Below are 21526 nucleotides of genomic sequence, written 5' to 3'. Positions count from 1 at the left end.
AAAAGGGCTACGGTAGAGATCTCCTTAAAAGGGCAGATGAACAGGGAGGATAATTCAACTCTCCCTCTCTCTGGGCTCCACTGCAGAGTCGTGAGGGCCCTGCAGTCCCGAGCGAATGCTGCATGGCCAGACGTGCCACACCTTCTCCCTCAGATGGACTTAACAGACACCACTATTTGGAAAGAAGGTAGATTTCCCCCACCCTCTAACAACACCACAAAACACATAACCTGCTGTTTGTGGGAAAATTTGCATTTCGTTATAACATTCACTAAGCCTCAAAAGTACTTTGTTGCCTGTGAAGTGTGTTGGGATTGCTCGAGGTGCTATATAAATGCAAGTATTTTTTCCCTATAACAGATCAAATAAGAAGTGAGGACAAGTGGGTATAGAAACATATAAAATTACGAAGGGAATAGATAAGATAGAAACAAGGAGGGTGAAACTAGAACTAGGGGCATAGCCTCAAAATTAGGGGGAGCAGATTTCAGACTGAGCTGAGGAGGAACTTATTCATCCAAAGGGTTGGGAATCTGTGGAATTCCCCGACCAGTGAAGCAGTTGAGGCTTCCCTGTTGAATATTTTTAAGGCAAAGATAGATTTTTGAACAGTAAAGGGATTAAGGGTTATGGTGAGCAGGTGGGTAAGTGGAGCTGAGGCCATGATAAGGATCAGCCATGGTCTTATTGAATGGTGGTACAGGCTGGAGGGGACAGATGGCTGACTTCTGTTCTTATGACAAAATTAGAGAATAAATTCTATTTATAGTTTAACATTTCGTAGAATACCTACTGCGTCAAAGCAGGTTATCAGCCATCAGGTCCCCACCAACCCTCCAGAGAGCATCTTACACAGTCCCTGTAACCCTGCATTCCCCATGGCTGACCCACCTAATTTGCACATCCCTGGACACAATGGGGCAGTTTCTCACAGCCAATCCACCCTAACCTGCACATCTTTGCCCTGTGGGTGGAATGAGGTGGCACGGTGGCTCAGTGGTTAGCACTGCGGCCTCACAGCACCAGGGTCCCAGGTTCGATTCCAGCCTCGGGTGACTGTCTGTGTGGAGTTTGTTTCCTCCAGGTGCTCTGGTTTCCTCCCACAGTGCAAAGGTGTGCAGGTCAGGGTGAATTGGCCACGCTAAATTGCCCATCGTGTTAGGTGCATTAGTCAGAGGGAAATGGGTCTGGGTGGGTTACTCTTCAGAGGGTCGGTGTGGACTGGTTGAGCCGAATGGCTTGTTCCCAAGCTGTAGGGAATCTAATCTAATCAAACCCAGGGAGAATGTGCAAGCTGCACACAGACAGTTGCCCGAGGGTAGAATTAAACCCAGACCCCTGGTACTGTGAGGCAGCAGTGTTAACCACTGAGCTGCTATTCCAACATTTGAAAGTGACTTTCAAGAGTTGAGTGCTAACCACTTGAGTCATTAAAAAATAACAAATTGAGGAACATTGTGGTTCAGCGGTAAAGTCAATGGATCAATAATCTCCAGCAAATACTCTGGAGAGAGCGGGTTCAAACCCACATTGGAATTTAAATTCAATTAACTAATCTGGAATTAAAAAGCTAGACTAATGGCAACCATGTTACCATGTGCTGACTGTTGCAAAACAAAACAGTTCAGGCATCACTTATGCCTTTAAGGGAAGGAAGTATCCCCACCCAGTCTGGCCTACGCGTAACTCCAGACTCTCAGCGATGGAGGGCTTTTGCCCGAAACGTCGATTCTCCTGCTCCTCGGATGCTGCCTGACCTGCTGTGCTTTCCCAGCACCACTCTCTTGACTCGCAGCGATGTGGCTGACTCTTAACTGCCCTCTGCAATAGCTCAGCAAGACATCCAGTTCAAGAGCGATTAGAGGTGGATGACAAAATTTCCCATTGTTGCCTGCACTCTGTGAAAGCGCAGCAGGTCAGGCAGCATCCAAGGAGCAGGAGAATCGAAGAAGGGCTCATGCCCGAAACGTCGATTCTCCTGCTCCTTGGATGCTGCCTGACCTGCTGCGTTTTTCCAGCAACACATTTTCGGCTCTGATCTCCAGCATCTGCAGTCCTCACTTTCTCCTCGAAGATTTTAACCTACTGCGAATCCTCTTGCAAGGATGCCTTCCTTGAAGAAGCTCTCTTCCTCCCTCTATAAGGATTTCAGTGAGTCCCTCTCTCACTGCACACCCCAGGTCATCTCCTCTGCCCAGAAGCTCTTCAGCCACGTAAAACGATTCCTGAGGAAGGGCTCATGCCCGAAATGTCGATTCTCCTGCTCCTTGGATGCTGCCTGACCTGCTGTGCTTTTCCAGCAACACATTTTCAGCTCTGATCTCCAGCATCTGCAGTCCTCACTTTCTCCTGCACTCTGTGAAATACTATTCAGGAGTTAGGGCAAGGGAATAGGTCACTGCTGGTGCCAATTGACCAGGCGGCTAATGTTTAACAATTCTCAGCTGGCTACAATGTTGGGGCCAGAGACCATTATTGACCAGACTCATTGAACTCTGCTTTAGTTCACTGAGGGCAAGCAACTGGCAGCTCCTCTACCACTGAATGAATCCACCAGCTACCCCAACCACACTCCATTGGTGCCAAAGCAACTTTTTAACCTTCCAAGGCGTAAAGATAAAGTTGTGGCCCTATCAGATTATAGGGCTGCTCAGTCATTCCAGAGTGACGACTGGCAGTGAGTTTAACCTGAGGGTCACCACGCCTCAGGCGAGGGGACAGGGTGAGAAGGAGAGTTTTGCATGGTAACCCCAGCTAGTACAAGAATTGAACCCATGCTGTTGGCGTCACTCATGAGCCATCCAGCCAACTGAGGCTAATTGACCCTCTCCAAATGGGTAAATATCTTATAGCACCAGGACAGGGAAAGGACAGAGACTCCAAATGTTGGCACAAGGGTTTTTTTTCTCAATTGAAATAAAAGCAAAATCCTGTGGATACTGAAAATCCGAAACAAACACAGATTCCAGGAGAAACTCTGCAATTCTGGCAGTATCTGTGGAGAGAGAAAAATAGAGTTCACAATTTGAGTCCAGTAACCCTTCGTCAAAACAAGACATCACAGCAGACTCACGTTTCGAGTCTACTGTGATGTCTTGTTCTGACAACGGGTAACTGGATTCGAATTGTGAACTCTGTTTTTCTCTCTCCACTAATGCCACCAGATCTGCTGAGTTTATCTAGCATTCCATGTTTTTGATTCTCAATTGTTTTTGTTAACCATTTAGAAAGACTTGAAAGGGTTCAGAAATGATTTAAGGATGTTGCCGGAGTTGGAGGGTTTGAGTTATAGGGAGAGGCTGAATACACTGGGGCTGTTTTCCCTGGAGTGTCGGAGGCTGAGGGGTGATCTTATAGAGGTTTATAAAATCATGAGGGACATGGATAGGATAAATAGACAAAGTCTTTTCCCTGGGGTTGGGGAGTCCAGAGCTAGAGGGCATAGGTTTAGGGTGAGAGGGGGAAAATTTAAAAGGGACCTAAAGGGTGACTTTTTCCACAGAGGGTGGTGTGTGTATGGAATGAGCTGCCAGAGGATGTGGTGGAGGTGGATACACTTAAAACACTAAAAAGGCATCTGGATGGGTATATGAATAAGAAGGGTTTAGAGGGATATGGGCCAAGTGCTAGCAAATGGGACAAGATTAATTTAGGATATCTGGTTAGCATGGACGAGTTGGACCGAAGGGTGTGTTTCTGTGATGTACATCTCTATGACTCCATGACTCTAAATGTAATTGTGGTCACTCCCACATCTGTATAGTGTTCTGGATTTGGTATTGATGTTTTTAACAAGATGAGGGAAGGCCATGTACATAAAACAAAGTAGGCATTCAGATAGGAATGCTAAGTGGTTAGAATTGTGGAATTTCTTTTTAATTTGGGGAACCTGATTTAGGTGAAACCTCCTTGATAAGCCAGCGTCCGAGAGATCTGTCAGGTATGGGAACAAGTGGCCAAGCTCTCTCCATTTCTTCGACTTGAACTATTGCATCTCTACTCGAGCCGGTTTTTAAACGGAAGGGTTAATTGTCTAGCGCGTTGGTTGATAGCAGCACTAGACTATGTGGCAATCAGGAAGTCCCGGGTCTGTTATCACAGGCTGTTACTTGACCTCATAAATTGCACACTTAAATAAGAACATAAGAGACAGCAACAGGAGTAGGCCATTCTTGGGGCTCCTCCGCCATTTAATAAGATCATGACTGATCTTTTTTGTGGACTTAGCTCTACTCACTATAAGTTGAAACTTTATTGCTGGAACAGCACAGCAGGTCAGGCAGCATCCAGGGAACAGGAGATTCGACGTTTCGGGCACAGGCCCTTCCTCAGGAATGGGCACAGGCCCATTCCTGAGGAAGGGCCTGTGCCCGAAACGTCGAATCTCCTGTTCCCTGGATGCTGCCTGACCTGCTGTGCTGTTCCAGCAATAAAGTTTCAATTTTGATCTCCAGCATCTGCAGACCTCACTTTCTCCTCTACTCACTATAACCCTTAATTATTTTACCGTTCAACAATCTATCTTGTCCTTGCCCCCGTCTGATGAAGGAGCAGCTTGTGATTTCAAATAAACCTGTTGGACTATTACCTGGTATCGAGTGACTTCTGACTTTGTCCACCCCAGTCCAACACTGGCACCTCCATATCATAGCTTCAAAACATTCAACAAGGAACAAGGTAGCCTTAACAGCTTCACTGGGGCGGGGGGGGGGGGGGGGGGTGGGGGGGTGGGGGGGGGGGATTTCCACAGGTTCACGATCCTTTGGACAAAGAAGTTCCTCCTCAGTTCAGTCTGAAATCTAGCAGAGAGTGAGGACTGCAGATGCTGGAGATCAGAGTTGAGAGTGTGGTGCTGGAAAAGCACAGCAGGTCAGGCAACATTCGAGCAGCAGGAGAATTCGGGCAAGAGCCCTTCATCAGGATTCCATCCTAAATTTGCTCTCCCTTATGTTGAGTAGACAGGCAGGAGGCTGGAAGAACACAGCAAGCATCAGGAGGTGGAGGCTATGCCCTCTAGTTCAGGAGCTGAAACAACCACCCTGCTTCTATTCTATCTATTCCCTTCATAATTGTATATGTTTGTATAAGATCGTGTCTCAGTCCAATGAGTATAGTCCCAGTCTATCTAATCTCTTCTGATAAGCCAACCCGCTCAACTACAGAACCAACCTAGTGAACCTCCTCTGCCCCCCCTCCCCTCCAGGGCCAGTACATCCTTTCTCTAGTAAGGAGACCCAAACTGTACACAGTACTCCAGAATATTCTTGGTCTCGAGGAGGGGGGAACCAGGGATCCCAATAAAGTTGTCATTCCTGATTTGGTGTTCTCCTAGAGGTTAAATCACATGACACTGCCCTCCCACACACCTTCAACTAGCCTGCAAAGTCCACCCCCACCATCTCTCCAACTGCTCACTGTGTCCTCCCTTTCCATGGCTATTTGGAAAGACACTGCCTGAATTTTAACTCAGCCATGCAGACTTTATTCCCACTACTTTTATATCTAATTTAAAAAAAGCTGTGTGAAGAATATTTCAAAAGTTAACAAGCCTCTTTTAGTGTAAAAGTGATATCTCTGAACTAGATCGTTAATCGTTAAGAGTTGACTGGAGATGGCAATAAGCAACCGAAGGAAAATATGTGAAAAACAACTTAGTGTAAGATAAGTATGTAAGTTAGCTCGCTGAGCTGTAAGGTTTGTTTTCAGATGTTTCGTCACCATGACAAGGTAACATAATCAGGGAGAGTCTCTGGTGAAGCGCTGGTGGTGTGGTATGGGACATACCATCAGTGCTTCACCGGAGACTCTCACTGATAATGTTACCTCGTCGTGATGACGAAACATCTGAAAACAAACCTTCCAGCTCAGCGAGCTAACTTACATGCTTATCATCAACCTGAGCTACATACCTTCTCAAAAATTGCTCAGTGTAAGAGTTCTGATGAAGTCACCCAACTCGAAATGTTAACTCTGCTTCCTTCCCATAGACCTGCTGAGCTTAGCCAGCCATTTCAGGTTTTGTTTCACATCTCCTGATGTAGGCGGCACGGTGACACAGTGGTTAGCACTGCTGCCTCACAGCGCCAGAGATCCGGGTTCAATTCCCGCCTCAGGCGACTGACTGTGTGGAGTTTGCACGTTCTCCCCGTGCCTGCATGGGTTTCCTCCGGGTGCTCCAGTTTCCTCCCACAGTCCAAAGATGTACAGGTCAGGTGAATTGGCCATGCTAAATTGCCCGTAGTGTTAGGTAAGGAGTAAATGTAGGGGTATGGGTGGGTTGTGCTTCGGCGGGTCGGTGTGGACTTGTTGGACCGAAGGGCCTGTTTCCACACTGTAATGTAATGTAATCTAATCTCCAGTATCTGGAGAGTTTTGTTTTACCTAACTGTAAAAGCAGCCTGTTTTGGCAGGAAGGTAACTGCAATGACCTTGCCTCGAGATTGGGAACAATCTGTTTTGTAGCGGCACCTGGACTTGTTTCTGGCCGCCGAGCACAGAGGAATGCCTGGGAAAGTATTAATAATGGGGACTTTCCCCAGCTTCAGGGACTTTCACCATTGCATTGGGGTCAAGACTGGGCCAATGGGAATGAAGGTAGAGCTCCAAGTGGCAATCATCAATCCCTGATATGAAGACAAGGCAGTGAGACTTGTTGAATACGTCTCAAGTAGTTTAAGTTAATCGATTTACTCATTCGTTTGTATATCTGAAGTAGATGAATTAGAATTAGTTTTATTGTCACATGTACTCAAACGAGTACAGTGAAAAATTTATAAGTCCCCACTTACATCGCAAACCTACCCAGGTCCAGCTTCTTCAGTTACCAGAGCTTAGAAAATAGAGAAATAAAAAGTCCAACATTGCAAAAAGGCAAGTTACATTAAGCCAACAAACTTGCTTTATTTAGAAGTGCATGTGTCTTCCTGTATGCATTTTGATCAGAACTTAAAGAACCCGTTAGCAATTTCAATCTAACAGTACACTTGGCACAGTGAGCAGCGTTTGAACAAAATGCTCAAGAGGGTAAAGGAAGAGGTGAAAGACTGAGGGATGAGTTCCTTTGGCTGGAGAGGAGATGCTGTCTGTTTGTCCTCCAGTGTCAATGAACATCTCCAATTGTCACAGGCGTACACTTTCTTTATCTAACTAATTAGTGTACCATGGGAGTAATGGTTTAATTGGCTTTAAGTTTGAGAAGCTGTGAGAAGCAGCAATTTTTAATTGAAGTTACCATGAACACCGGGTATTCCAAAATGCTATTGATCCTTAGCTTAATGGGAAAGTTAGGAGCATTGGTAGCAAGCGTTTTACTGGAAACTGTAGAAATATGTGACGGTAATAGATGGACTTGCAAAAGAGGTTATGAAAGGAGCAAAAAAACAAAGAACCCAGATTCAGAAACAAACAGAAATTGCTGGCAAACACTCAGCTGCATCAGTGGACAGAAATCACAGCTAATGTTTCAGGTCCAGTATATTCCTCATAAACTGTTCAGTCCTGGGGAAGGGTCACTGGACACAAAACATTAACTCTGATTTCTCTCCACATATGCTGCTAGACCTCCAAACGGAACTACTGAATTTGAAACAGTTCATAATAAGTTACAGTGGAAGAGGACCAATTCCATTGTAAAAATGCTATCCCTTATTCCCAAATCCACCCGCCGCATCTGCTCCCAGGAGGACTAATTCCACACCTTTTCCAGAGATGCCTACCTTGAAGAAGTTCTCCTCCGTAATAAGTTAGTGTCCATTTGTCTGCTTTACAGTTGGACAAGAAAACAGAAAGCTGCGGGGAAGTTACAGGGTAAAGCCGATTACCAACAACAAAGCACAGTACCCATTATGTGTAATACAAGGGAAAGGACTTTGGGTAGACACAACATTGTAACTGGATTGACTGGATGTTGATCTGGAAAGCAATGATGAAATGGACTTTTCCCATGATAGAGCAAAAAGTAAAATAAACCAGACAGAAATCGGAGAACAGATAGCAGCTGGGGCTGTTATCTTGCAAGACAGGGCAGGTAACCTTGAGAATGTAATTGACAGGGTTTCCCCAACAGTTTCATCTCTGTGCAGTGAGGCAAGGCTGGTGTGTAATGTCACCAATGTGCTGGAAGGGTTGGACGAAGGAATAGGACCTTTATGCAAAGTTAGGGAAGAGATTAAAAAGTCCCTTCACCCCAACGAAATTAAAGGAGCCCTCTGTGAAAATTGGACTGTATCACAGAGAGTTCCCATGATAGTTACAGGGATGGCATCTCTCACATTCAACGGAGATCAGAACCAAAACAAAGTAAACTGAAAGCATCATAGGTTCAATACTTTCAAATCTTATTTCATTGAAAGGTTTAAAAGGTGCTTTTTTTTAATTGCTGTAGAAAGGTGTTGTGGAAAAAAACATAGTCTGACTTGTTCTCATAACACAGATAAACCTGTTTTGGAAAGCCTCCAAACTGAACTCCGAGTTCAGAATGAGAATTTTTTTGTATATTCATATTTTGAAGGTGGTGTTAAAAGGAAGAAATAGAAAACTTTTTCTCTTTGAGACAAGAAAAATTCAAACTGTCAGTTTGAAATGATCAGGAGATTTTGACAGTTTTAAACGTGACAGTACGACATGACGTCACCTGGTTACTTGGGCCTGCTGTTTTTGAGACCAGTAGAGTTAACTCCTTCTACTGACAGTTTTAAATCTTCTCACACACCTCCTGCCATGAGGAGAACAATACAGCGCAGAACAGAGACGTGTAATTTTGGACAGGACTAAATTCTGGACCTTATTAACCCACTGGGTGTCTTCCTGAGCCAAAGTGGATTTTGTTTTGAACAGATTTCAAGAAAGCAGTAAGGGAGTCGTTAGTCTTAGAACGGCACGGTGGCTCAGTGGTTCACATTGCTGCCTCAGACTGCCATGGATCTGGGTTCGATTCCAGTTTCTGGCTGGAACTTCACATTGCCTGTGTGGAGTATGCACATTCTCCCTGTGTCTGTGTGGGTTTCCTCCCACAGTCCAAAGCTGTGCAGGTTAGTTGGAATGGCCATGCTTATTTCTCATAATGTCCGTGGATGTGCAGGCTAGGTGGATTATCAATGGGAAATGCAGGGACAGGGTGGGATGCTCTTTGAAGGATTAATATGGGCTGAATGGCCTGGTTCTGCACTGTAGGGGATTCAATGACATGACTGTTATGGAGACAGAGCCTTTTAAAACAGGGGAACCCTGAACTAACTACAGTCACTGGAATCTCCAACATAAGAACACTGTTTAAAACCACCAAGCCTAGATGCAATTGTTTCTGAAATTGGGATTGATAAAATGCCTTGATACAAGTGGCTAGTTCAAGTGTGCAACAAGAAATTCAATTGAATTTTAAAGGGCAAATATATTTAAATCTTTAAATTTTAATTTAAAACACGAACCAATGGAAACAGTCAAGGTGGTTTTAATTTGGATCAGGTATTAATGGGTTGGATTGTTCAGGAAGAAATTAAATGACCACTAATGGAAACTGCCAGCCTAACAACATTGCTGCAGCTGGGGAAGTACTCAGCACGGCAATACAGCACATATCAGATTTAGAATAACATCAAGGACTTTCCCCACCTAGAGGGACTTTCTCTCATCACACAAGGGGTTCGCGAGATGGGGGACTTAGGTGCAAAGATAGAACTCCAAGTGGCAGCCTTCACCCAGGACAACTCTGACGTGAAGACAAGGCACCAAGACTCGCCTGTTGAATATGCCTAATGTAGTTTAAGTTAATAGATCCACTCATTAGTTTGCATAAATCTAAAGTTGAATAAGCTAATAAATTTGTTTTATATTGAAGCCCACATATCTTCTTGTATTCATCTTAATCAGACCTTAAGAATCCATTAGGCACTTTGAGGCTAACCATACACCCCTTCGTGATGTTTATCCCAGATTTTGCTTGTGAACAGAATCCTGGAGATTAATCTTTGATTCCTGGAGGCATCAGGGCAAACTTGGAAGGTTGGCAACCTGGAGTACCCAAACCTGTTGCAGATAAAAATGATCCCTACTGGAAAATGCAGGAAAACAGAATTGAGTGAGGCTGCACTCTGCAAGCACTCACTCCTCAGGGCACTGCACAAAGAATGGGTATGAATACTGGAACCATACACTGCATGGAAAGTTGGAATGAATTCTAGACAGCTATCTTATTCCACCATTCGAATGACAACTATAGTGGCTGCCTCAGTCATTTCTCCTCATCTCAACCAAACCCTCCAAATATAATCTCCTTCTGTCACACAAAGAAACCACAGACTTTTCCTCTTGGTGGTTGCATTTGCAGTCTTTAGAGATTAAAATGCCAACCACATGGAATTTATCTGCTGGAGTATGCCTGTTCATTTGCTGCTAGCAGTCGTAAAGGGGGAGGTTGGAGTTAATTATTTTTAAACTTTTTCCTCACTGAATTTGCCTTCGCCAAAGTCTGCTTCAGGCAGCCTGTGTCAGCCTGAAAAGCCACAGGATCTTTTAAGACCAGTGACCAAGAAGGCATGTTTCCTTCCTTTCTATCTTCTGACCTAGTTGGGACCTAGAAGCCAGATGTGAACCTTTCTCAACAATATCCATTTTATGGAAACGAGACAAGGATTAGTCTTCATTGTGTGCACATACATTGAACTCTTCCTGTAACTCTGCCACGCCTTGCCTACATTGCACAGGGAATGCACGTTGCTCAGACGAACAACTATGGACCTCATGGTAATACGTGTGAGAATGTCGGGGGGTGTGTGTGTGCATGTGCATGGCAGGCCCTTAGAATGAGGATGATATTAGTCACAGCAACAGTCTGCACATGGGGAGGCGGTTGTGTTGCAGCTTCTACATGGTTCTGTCCAACTCTTTGGCTGTCTGCCACTGGTGTGTCACAAAATTCTATCAACTGATTATTAAGCTGTTTGGCCACATCATGAGACACTTTCCATGACCTGAAAATGTGTTGCTGGAAAAGCGCAGCAGGTCAGGCAGCATCCAAGGAACAGGAGAATCGATGTTTCGGGCATAAGCCCTTCTTCCATGACCATCAAGTCTCGAGGTGGGTATTGGACCAGGGCCTTCTGGTACACAGTTAGGGATGCTATCCTCTACACCACAAGACCTCCTGTTGGATATGTTACTGGGTGGGTATTCCAGACGCTTGGATTTATCCAAAGCTCTGGAGGTGACTCCTCAGCACAGCAGATTTGAACTTGAATTTGGTTTAAAGAACAGTAAATCTGAAAATAAAAACTGGTGTTGGTAATATTGACCTTAAAATCCCAAAGGTTCACTGACATCCTTTAGGGAAGGAAACCCATTGTGCTTTTAGCATTTGTAAACTTTAGAAATTGAAATGGCAACCACATGGGATTTATCTGCTGGAGTGTGCCTGGTCATCTAATGTTAGCGGTCTTTAAGGGGGCGATCCAAGTTAATTATTTTTAAACTTCTTTTCCCCTCTGAATTTTGCCTTCACCAAAGTCAGCTTCAGGCACTGTTTCCTGGTTTGCATTGCACAGCCTCTGTGCATATCAAAAGGTTCAAGCTCTGGTCCACGTGTGATCACAATTCCTCTGCATGGCTGGCTTCTGATGTAGACTGAGACCAAAAATGCAGGTTCAATCCCCACACTGGCTCAGGTGATCATATAAATTCCCCCTTCTCAACCTCATCCAAGGCATGGTGACCCTCAGGTTAAACCACCACCGGTTGTGTCTCTCTCTAATGAGAGAGCAGCCCTATGGCTGTCAGGGTTAATGGCTACTTTATGAAGTGACCCAAGCATGCCACTCAGTTAAATAACCATCCATGCAAAGCACCATGGCTATCTCCTAACTATAAGTTAATCTTAAATAAATCATAGCTTCAAACATATGAAAATCTCAACATTAATGTTATGATTTGTGATTTTCTTTCTTTCATCTGTGCAATGTGGACATTTCTGGCTGGGCCAGCACTTATTGCCCATACCTAGTTGTCCTTGAGAAGGTGTGGTGAGCTTTGATGAGGGGCTAAGGAGTTAAGCTTCACATCTTTAAAATTTACCAGGTGCGAACAGCACAGAGAGAAATACGTGGTAAATAAAACTGGGTGGTCAACGGTTTCAAGACTTTGTTATTGGAATCATGAAAAGTTGCATGCACCTAGCTAGCCCTGTTTCACAGGCCTCAGATGCTGAGAACCTGGGTTATTGATGGCCATCTACTGAGGAATGTTCAATGTACGAGGTAGCCTAGTGGAAAGCTGGCACGCAAAGTCCAGAAGGGCCAGGGCGTGGCAGATGGAGTTTAGAGAAATGTGAGGTATTGTATTTTGGTAAGGTCAATCAGGGCAGGACTTATCCACTTAACGGTAAGGTCCTGTAGAGTGTTGCCAAACAAAGAGACCTTAGAATGCAGGTTCATAATTCCTTGAAAGTGAAGCCACATGTTGACAGGTGTTTGGTATGCTTGCCTTTATTTGTCAGTGCATTAAGAATAGGAGTCGGATGATCATGTTGCAGCTGTACAGGTATTTGGTTAGGCCACTTTTGGAATACTGCCTTCGATTCTGGTCTCCCTGCTATAGGAAAGATATTGCTAAACTTGAAAGGGTGCAGAAAAGATTTACAATGATGTTGCCAGGCTTGAAAGGTTTGAACTGTAGAGAGATTCTGAATAGGCTGGGGCTATTTTCCCTGGATTGTCGGAGGCTGAGGGGTAACCTTTATAGAGATTTATAAAATCATGAGGAGCATGGATAGGGTGAATAACTAAGGTTTTGTATCCCCAGGATAGGGGAATCCAAAACTAGAGGATATCTGGTCGGCATGAATAAGTTGGACAGAAGGGTCTGTGTCTGTGCTGTACAAATCTATGATTCTAAAAGGATGGAAGAGACCCCTGCCCTAGTGTCTGCGTTCTTCCACTCAATGAATCATTGAGTGGAGGCACCTTCTTTTACTTAGCAGCTACCAGTGTACCCCGGTCCCATACCAACCAAAACCCACTGAAGCAGATAAGTACAAACACAAGCTGTTCAAATAGATCTCAATAATTTAATGTAGAAATTTTTAACAGCCACAACAATAAATAGAAACCATAATAACAGATTATTAACATGTTGCCAAACAATGACAATGTGCAACTTTATTTTCTCGACCCTCCAAATGGCAAATCAATTAGGAAACTTGAATTTCCCAACGCTGAGGTTGACAGTGGAACAATAGAAATGGTCTCCACTACAGAGCAGCAGTAACATGTGCCAGAAAAATCAGCACAGCAGCACGCACTCTCACTCAACTCCCTGCCTTCGTAATTTCTACTTCCTCCATGCAACATTCTTTCATTGACAAACATCGACAATACACAGTGTGATTGCCCTCAGTGAAGCTGCCATTGCTGCTCTGTGAGTGTGGAGTGCACCTGTCAGAACTACTGCTGGATTTGGATCAGTGATTTGGGGCGTCAGTCTAGCAAAGCCCTGCCGTACAAAAAAAAAGGCACAAAATACATGCATAAACCTCATTGTGATTACCTGTAAAAGGTCACTGTTGCAACCGGAAGTCGCTATGACAATTTGGCTCAGCAGGCTCACTCCCGCCTCTGGGTCGGATATCCTACCCTAGGACTTGAGTGTGTGATTTTACATTGTCGGAGGATATTGCCCTGTAGCACAATTTTTTGGAAGAAATCAGAGTGGACATTTTTACGTGTTCTAGCTGATATTCCTTCCCATCCTCAACCAAAAAAAAGAAAAATTGTCTGGCCAGTCACCTCATTGGCCACACTGTACACAAAAATTGTTCCACCTTTAGCTACATAAATGACTGCACTTCTGAGTAATCACTAGTGCCTGAGGGCATTTGAGATGATTCTAAATAAAAAGAATAAGTAGTTTTATACTGAATCATAGTGATGAATACGTCCCTTTCAAATAATCAGATGGTTAGATTTTATGCTTTATAGTGGATATGAATTGGCTGAGCTGACAAGTCAGGAGTGAGGATTCAAGGGCAAAATGTGTTTCATTGACTCTTTCTTTGTGTTTCAGTACCTGAAGAGAGCCCACTCTCCCAGTGTTACCTCATCCTGGCCTCTCTGGGGGTCCTGCCTGAAAACCAGCTCTGGGACAGGCCTGGAACATCACGGCCACGAGACTACAATCATGATGAGAGTCACAGTGAGCCAACCCTGTGTTAACAGAGTGTTCCTGTCATGGTGCAACTACACTGACATAAATGAACTGACAGATCGCTGCGTGAGATTGTTCAGCTGAGAAATAGTCTGCAGGGCTTTCAGGATAGACTGGGGTGGAGTATGTTACAACGAGCAATGTGAGCTGACAGCAAGAGATTCATACACTCGCTGTCAACTGCACTTTTGTAAAATAAAAAGTACCTTGAATTATGGTTAGCACTCCAAGTGGAATATAAATTACCTTCACTGTGTACATTTTACAGGCCAAGTTAAACTAATGAGTTATATGCAAACTGTTTCATCTGTGGAATACTTTAGTGATGTACTTTTGTAAGAATCAGTTCTCAATTATGATATTGGCTTAAGACTGAAAAATGTTTACTTTTCGTTCCAAATGCTGTGCTGGTTAGGATGATGACTAGGATCCTTTTTTTAAACTTAGGGCACTCAGAGCCAGAACCAAACATTCCTCGGTCAAGTAAAGCATGATTAGGCTCTGAGTAAAAATGGAGAAAGTGAGGTCTGCAGACGCTGGAGATCAAAGCTGAAACTTTATTGCTGGAACAGCACAGCAGGTCAGACAGCATCTAGGGAAAAGGAGATTCGACGTTTCGGCACATGCCCTTCCTCAGGAATGAGCAGAGAGTGTTCAGCAGGAGAAGATAAAAGGTAGGGAGGAGGGACTTGGAGGAGGGGCGTTGGAAATGTGATAGGTGGAAAGAGGTCAAGGTGAGGGTGATAGGTCGGAGTAGGGTGGAGGCGGAGAGGTCAAGAAGAAGACTGCAGGTCAGGAAGGCGGTGCCGGGCTGGAGGGATCCGGCTGAGACAAGGTGGGGGGAGGGGGGATGAAGAAACTGGTGAAGTCCAAGTTCATCCCCTGTGGTTGGAGGGTTCCCAGTCGGAAGATAAGACGCTCCTCCTCCGACCGTCGGGTTGTTGTGGTTTGGCGGTGGATGAGTCCAATGACCTGCATATCCTCGGTGGAGTGGGAGGGGGAGTTGAAATGCTGTGCTACAGGGTGATTGGGTTGGTTCGTCCAATGCTGTGCTACAGGGTGATTGGGTTGGTTCGTCCAATGCTGTGCTACAGGGTGATTGGGTTGGTTCGTCCAATGCTGTGCTACAGGGTGATTGGGTTGGTTCGTCCCAACCCAATCACCCTGTAGCACAGCATTTCAACTCCCCCTCCCACTCCACCGAGGATATGCAGGTCATTGGACTCATCCACCGCCAAACCACAACAACGCGACGGTCGGAGGAGGAGCGTCTTATCTTCCGACTGGGAACCCTCCAACCACAGGGGATGAACTTGGACTTCACCAGTTTCTTCATCCCCCCTCCCCCCAACTTGTCTCAGCCGAATCCCTCCAGCCCGGCACCGCCTTCCTGACCTGCAGTCTTCTTCTTGACCTCTCCGCCTCCACCCTACTCCGACCTATCACCCTCACCTTGACCTCTTTCCACCTATCACATTTCCAACGCCCCTCCTCCAAGTCCCTCCTCCCTACCTTTTATCTTCTCCTGCTGAACACTCTCTGCTCATTCCTGAGGAAGGGCATGTGCCCGAAACGTCGAATCTCCTTTTCCCTAGATGCTGTCTGACCTGCTGTGCTGTTCCAGCAATAAAGTTTCAGCTCTGAGTAAAAATCCCTGACCCACTGCACAAACTTAGATCGGATGTAAATGCCAATTAAATTTGGTTCCAGTCTGCTTCAATAACACAACCCAGCCCTAACCTCCGAGACATTACCCATTCCTGATATTAGCTTCCCCCCTGCTTTCTCCGTGAGATTACAACTGGTTGCCAAAGAAGAGGTGGTTCTACTGTTGACAATACCCACAAGGAAATGAGGGTGGGGGTGATGGTCTGTGCAGCAGAATACCCAAAACCCACTTCACAGTGGACTTACATTCCAGGATTGCAAAGGTAAAAATAATTTCAAGGAGCTGACATCTTTGCCTGTCATATAAGGAGACCTCAAACAGATTTGTTTTTTGTGGCCGACTGGAAGTCGAGCTACCCCCGAGTACAGAAGGCTGTGTGATAAAGGCGTGAGAACTCTGCAAATGACTGTACCCTCAGGGTCACACCAGCAGCTCACCTGTAACACAAACGTGAGCCAAGCCTGACAGGCAGTGTTGGTGTACTTTCATCCAGACTAAAAAATGATCTGCCGGCTATGAACGATAACTGCATCACATTCAAAAGCACCTGGAAGGTATATTGTTGCAGCAGTGTTACCTCACTGAGCATACCATTGTCCACCTGAACCTGAGCTCCAATGTCCATATGTTCTCTCAGTGCTGCTATTCAGTATTAACTATTGACGAAATTTTCTGTTCCACAATTCTCCACGTCTTAAAAGAGCCGCAATGATTTCCTGGATTTTAAACTTGTCTTGGTGATCCAAGACATTATTGAGTTTGCTGAACTTGCAAGTCTATGAGACCTTCCCACCTCCAACAACACCTTCAAGGTTAATGATTTTGTCATCTGGCTCAGGTCAGATGGCCCCCTCCTGTTCTGGAACAGCAATGTGTTTGCATCTATTTTTCTGTGTGTTTGTGTGTGTCTTAGAATAAGAAGGTGTCTTACAGGAGATGGAGGGGTTCAGGCATCTGCACCTCCTCTCTCTCTTCACTTGATGAGCTGTCCAGCCTCACGATGCGGTTATTCATTTTGCTGAACTCACGGGCCTTAATGCTATCAATGAAAGAGAAAAGCACATTCAGTATTTGCTAAAGGTCACAACTCTCGACCCTCCTACTTAATCAGGTCAACCTTTGAGTGCAGACAATTGGAAAAGAACATTTACCTCCCAGGTCACCAAAACAAGCTGATCATTTGAATCCATTTTGAACCACACTATTTGCTGTGCTGACTTCCTTCACACTCCCCACACTCTCGCCTGGCAGACACGTTAAACATGGAATACAGCTGGCTTAAAGTGTTACTTAAGGGACTGTTTCAAACTTGCAGATCTTATTCAAGACAATTTAAATGACATCTTTGCTTCGTAAATCTCCTCTCAAGAGTCAGAATCATTTGAGATTAATTGCACAAAAGAAAGTTATTGGATCACTCGTGTTTACATGGGCTGAGCATGAGTTATCCAACCTAATCTCAGTTTCTAGGTCTTGGTTAGTAATCGTGTTGGTTACACAACATCAAGTGCATGTCCAAGTGATCTACACAGTGGCTCAGTGGTAACAACTGCTGCATCTCAGTGCCAGGGACCCAGATTCAATTCCAACCTCAGGCAACTGTCTCTGTGAAGTTTGCAAATTCTCTCCCCATGTCTGCGTGCGTTTCCTCCGGGTGTTCCAGTTTCCTCCCACAATCCAAAAATGTGCAGGTCAGGTGGATTGGCCATGCTAAATTGCCCATAGTGTTCGATGCATTAGTCAGAGAGAAATGGGTCTGGGTGGGTTACTCTGCGGAGGGTTGGTGTGCACCTATAAGGCCAAATGGCCTGTTTCTACACCGTAGGGAATCTAACCTAATCTAAAATGTAATAGGAGGTTTGCCTCTACCAACTTTTCAATTAATGAGTTCCAGATCCTAAACTTCTCCTCAACTATCCTTCAAACATTTTACCAAGTACTTTGAATCAATGCTCCCTGGTTGCTGAATTCTCCAATGAACGGAACTAGACTGTTCCTATCGCTCTATCTAGGCTGCTCGTAATTTTGTACGCCAGAATTCAATCCCTCTGTTCCCAAGGCAACAACTCCAGCCTATTCAATCTCTCCTCATAGGTCAAATTTTCCAATTCTGCCAAAAACCTTGTAAATCCGCTCTGTGCCAATAAAAATGTTAATTATGCAATTCAACAACCTAAATTAGATTGGGACTAAAGTTAATTTCAAAACTTGTAATCATTGGAATCCCTGCAGTGTGGAAGCAGACGATTTGGCCTATTGAGTCCATACCAACCCTCTGAACAGGATCTCACCCAGACCCATTCCCTACCGTAATCCTATATTTCCTAGGCTAATACAACCTACACATCCCTGGACATAATGGGCAATTTAGCATGACCAATCCACTTAACCGAAGCACACATCTTTGGACTGTGGGAGGAAACCAGAGCCCCTAGAGGATGTAGACACAGTGAAAATGTGCAAACTCCACCCAGACAACTGCCCGAGTGTGGAGTTGAACCCAGGTCCCGGATACTGTTGGCAGCAGTGCTAACCACTGAGCCACTGTGCCGCCCAGTAATTCAATGTGTTTTTTTTTAGGTGGGGTTGCAGTTCCCTAACATGGTATTTCCAAACAACCTGTTGAGAGATGTTATTACACCCTCCTGGAGTAGGTGGGACTTGAACCCAGGCCTCTGCTCGAAGGTAGGACATTGGATAGTGGCACAAGAGCCCTCTTCATCTGGGGAACCAGCTTACTGAACCTTCTTCGGACTGCTTTTGATGCAACTATTTCCTTCCTGAAATAAGGTACCCTTGGTCCATTAGTATGTCTCAATAAGCCCTATCCTAAACTTCCCATTTGCTTCATCCAACTTTAACCCACAGAGTAGGGTTTGTTAATACAGTTTGTCATGTTTTCTTTGACTGACTGGATAGCTCCCCTGTGGCTTTTTCACCACCTTACCAGTACGGCTGCCGTTCATGTTTTGACATGGTGCGCCATACGTGAGCCAGGGCTTTGGTAGCAACTGTAGAAGCAGTCCCAGGATGATCACTGTGGAGACACGAGGAGTTTTGACCAATCACTCAGAGTTAAGTATAAACAATAGGGACTTCATTTTGCATACACACAGTGTTTTTTCCCTCAAACTTTTCCTCCACCTTGGGCCCCCCTGAAAAATTAAATCTTGACGCTCTTTGCCCTGTACTAACTCATTTCTTCCCAGGGCTCGGAAGAATGGGCCTTGCAGCTCCTCTTCCTCGAGAGTCAGCAACAACTTGAACTATTTATAGCATGATTAAAAGTAATAAAGTGTCCCTAAAAAAACAGCTGGACAGTAAAGAAGCGAAGGTTGGAGAGTGAAGGAGGTAAGGTTGTAGAGTGAAGGAGGTAAGGTTGGAGAGTGAAGGAGGTAAGGTTGGAGAGTGAAGGAGGTAAGGTTGTAGAGTGAAGGAGGTAAGGTTGGAGAGTGAAGGAGGTAAGGTTGGAGAGTGATGGAGGTAAGGTTGGAGAGTGAAGGAGGTAAGGTTGGAGAGTGAAGGAGATAAGGTTGGAGAGTGAAGGAGCAAAGGTTGGAGAGTGAAGGAGGTAAGGTTGGAGAGTGAAGGAGCAAAGGTTGGAGAGTGAAGGAGGTAAGGTTGTAGAGTGAAGGAGGTAAGGTTGGAGAGTGAAGGAGCAAAGGTTGGAGAGTGAAGGAGGTAAGGTTGTAGAGTGAAGGAGGTAAGGTTGGAGAGTGAAGGAGGTAAGGTTGGAGAGTGAAGGAGATAAGGTTGGAGAGTGAAGGAGGTAAGGTTGGAGAGTGAAGGAGCAAAGGTTGGAGAGAGAAGGAGGTAAGTTTGGAGAGTGAAGGAGGTAAGGTTGGAGAGTGAAGGAGCAAAGGTTGGAGAGAGAAGGAGGTAAGGTTGGAGAGTGAAGGAGGTAAGGTTGGAGAGTGAAGGAGGTAAGGTTGGAGAGTGAAGGAGATAAGGTTGGAGAGTGAAGGAGCAAAGGTTGGAGAGAGAAGGAGGTAAGGTTGGAGAGTGAAGGAGGTAAGGTTGGAGAGTGAAGGAGGTAAGGTTGGAGAGTGAGGAGCAAAGGTTGGAGAGTGAGGAGCAAAGGTTGGAGAGTGAAGGAGGTAAGGTTGGAGAGTGAAGGAGATAAGGTTGGAGAGTGATGGAGATAAGGTTGGAGAGTGATGGAGATAAGGTTGGAGAGTGAAGGAGGTAAGGTTGGAGAGTGAAGGAGATAAGGTTGGAGAGTGAAGGAGATAAGGTTGGAGAGTGAAGGAGGTAAGGTTGGAGAGTGAAGGAGATAAGGTTGGAGAGTGAAGGAGGTAAGGTTGGAGAGTGAAGGAGATAAGGTTGGAGAGTGAAGGAGGTAAGGTTGGAGAGTGAAGGAGGTAAGGTTGGAGAGTGAAGGAGATAAGGTTGGAGAGTGATGGAGATAAGGTTGGAGAGTGAAGGAGGTAAGGTTGGAGAGTGAAGGAGGTAAGGTTGTAGAGTGATGGAGATAAGGTTGGAGAGTGAAGGAGATAAGGTTGGAGAGTGAAGGAGATAAGGTTGGAGAGTGCTGGAGGTAAGGTTGGAGAGTGAAGGAGGTAAGGTTGGAGAGTGAAGGAGATAAGATTGGAGAGTGAAGGAGGTAAGGTTGGAGAGTGAAGGAGGTAAGGTTGGAGAGTGAAGGAGATAAGGTTGGAGAGTGATGGAGATAAGGTTGGAGAGTGAAGAGGTAAGGTTGGAGAGTGAAGGAGGTAAGGTTGGAGAGTGAGGAGCGAAGGTTGGAGAGTGAAGGAGCAAAGGTTGGAGAGTGACGGAGATAAGGTTGGAGAGTGAAGGAGATAAGGTTGTAGAGTGAAGGAGGTAAGGTTGGAGAGTGACGGAGATAAGGTTGGAGAGTGATGGAGATAAGGTTGGAGAGTGAAGGAGATAAGGTTGGAGAGTGAAGGAGATAAGGTTGGAAAGTGAAGGAGATAAGGTTGGAAAGTGAGGAGCGAAGGTTGGAGAGTGAAGGAGGTAAGGTTGGAGAGTGATGGAGATAAGGTTGGAGATTGAAGGAGATAAGGTTGGAGAGTGATGGAGATAAGGCTGGAGAGTGAAGGAGGTAAGGCTGGAGAGTGAAGGAGGTAAGGTTGTAGAGTGATGGAGATAAGGTTGGAGATTGAAGGAGATAAGGTTGGAGAGTGATGGAGATAAGGCTGGAGAGTGAAGGAGGTAAGGCTGGAGAGCGAAGGAGGTAAGGTTGTAGAGTGATGGAGATAAGGTTGGAGATTGAAGGAGATAAGGTTGGAGAGTGATGGAGATAAGGCTGGAGAGTGAAGGAGGTAAGGCTGGAGAGTGAAGGAGGTAAGGCTGGAGAGTGAAGGAGGTAAGGTTGGAGAGTGAAGGAGGTAAGGTTGGAGAGTGAAGGAGATAAGGTTGGAGAGTGAGGAGCGAAGGTTGGAGAGTGAAGGAGATAAGGTTGGAGAGTGAAGGAGATAAGGTTGGAAAGTGACGGAGATAAGGTTGGAGAGTGAGGATCAAAGGTTGGAGAGTGAAGGAGATAAGGTTGGAGAGTGAAGGAGGTAAGGTTGGAGAGTGAGGAGCAAAGGTTGGAGAGTGAGGAGCAAAGGTTGGAGAGTGAAGGAGGTAAGGTTGGAAAGTGAAGGAGATAAGGTTGGAGAGTGATGGAGATAAGGTTGGAGAGTGATGGAGATAAGGTTGGAGAGT

At 45.2% G+C, this 21526-nt stretch overlaps 1 protein-coding gene and 1 long non-coding RNA gene across 7 annotated transcripts in view; one reads left to right on the top strand and one right to left on the bottom strand.

Annotated features, from left to right (window-relative positions):
- The first annotated feature begins 1 nt into the window (after nucleotide 1).
- On the top strand, nucleotides 2-14488 carry LOC122542801 (uncharacterized). The gene is made up of 2 exons (XR_006309868.2): nucleotides 2-187; nucleotides 14050-14488. It is a non-coding gene; the product is annotated as an uncharacterized LOC122542801 (long non-coding RNA).
- A 1345-nt stretch (nucleotides 14489-15833) lies between these two features.
- meiosin (meiosis initiator) overlaps nucleotides 15834-21526 on the bottom strand; it is an 82059-nt gene continuing 76366 nt past the window's right edge. For all 6 annotated transcript variants that reach the window (XM_087984125.1, XM_087984131.1, XM_087984128.1 and 3 more), the window contains 2 exons: nucleotides 18807-18896; nucleotides 15834-16898 (listed from right to left, as the gene is read on the bottom strand). In XM_087984125.1, coding sequence (XP_087840251.1) covers nucleotides 16787-16898; nucleotides 18807-18896 — 202 coding nt within the window. In that variant the 3' untranslated portion in view covers nucleotides 15834-16786. The remainder of the gene's footprint in view (nucleotides 16899-18806; nucleotides 18897-21526) is intronic.

Source organism: Chiloscyllium plagiosum, unplaced genomic scaffold (assembly GCF_037043375.1).
Source record: "Chiloscyllium plagiosum isolate Xiang-an unplaced genomic scaffold, Cpla_swu_hap1 HiC_scaffold_47, whole genome shotgun sequence".
Lineage (NCBI taxonomy): Eukaryota > Metazoa > Chordata > Chondrichthyes > Orectolobiformes > Hemiscylliidae > Chiloscyllium > Chiloscyllium plagiosum.
The sequence above is the reverse complement of the archived record's forward strand: the minus strand, read 5'-3'. Positions and strand labels throughout refer to the sequence as shown.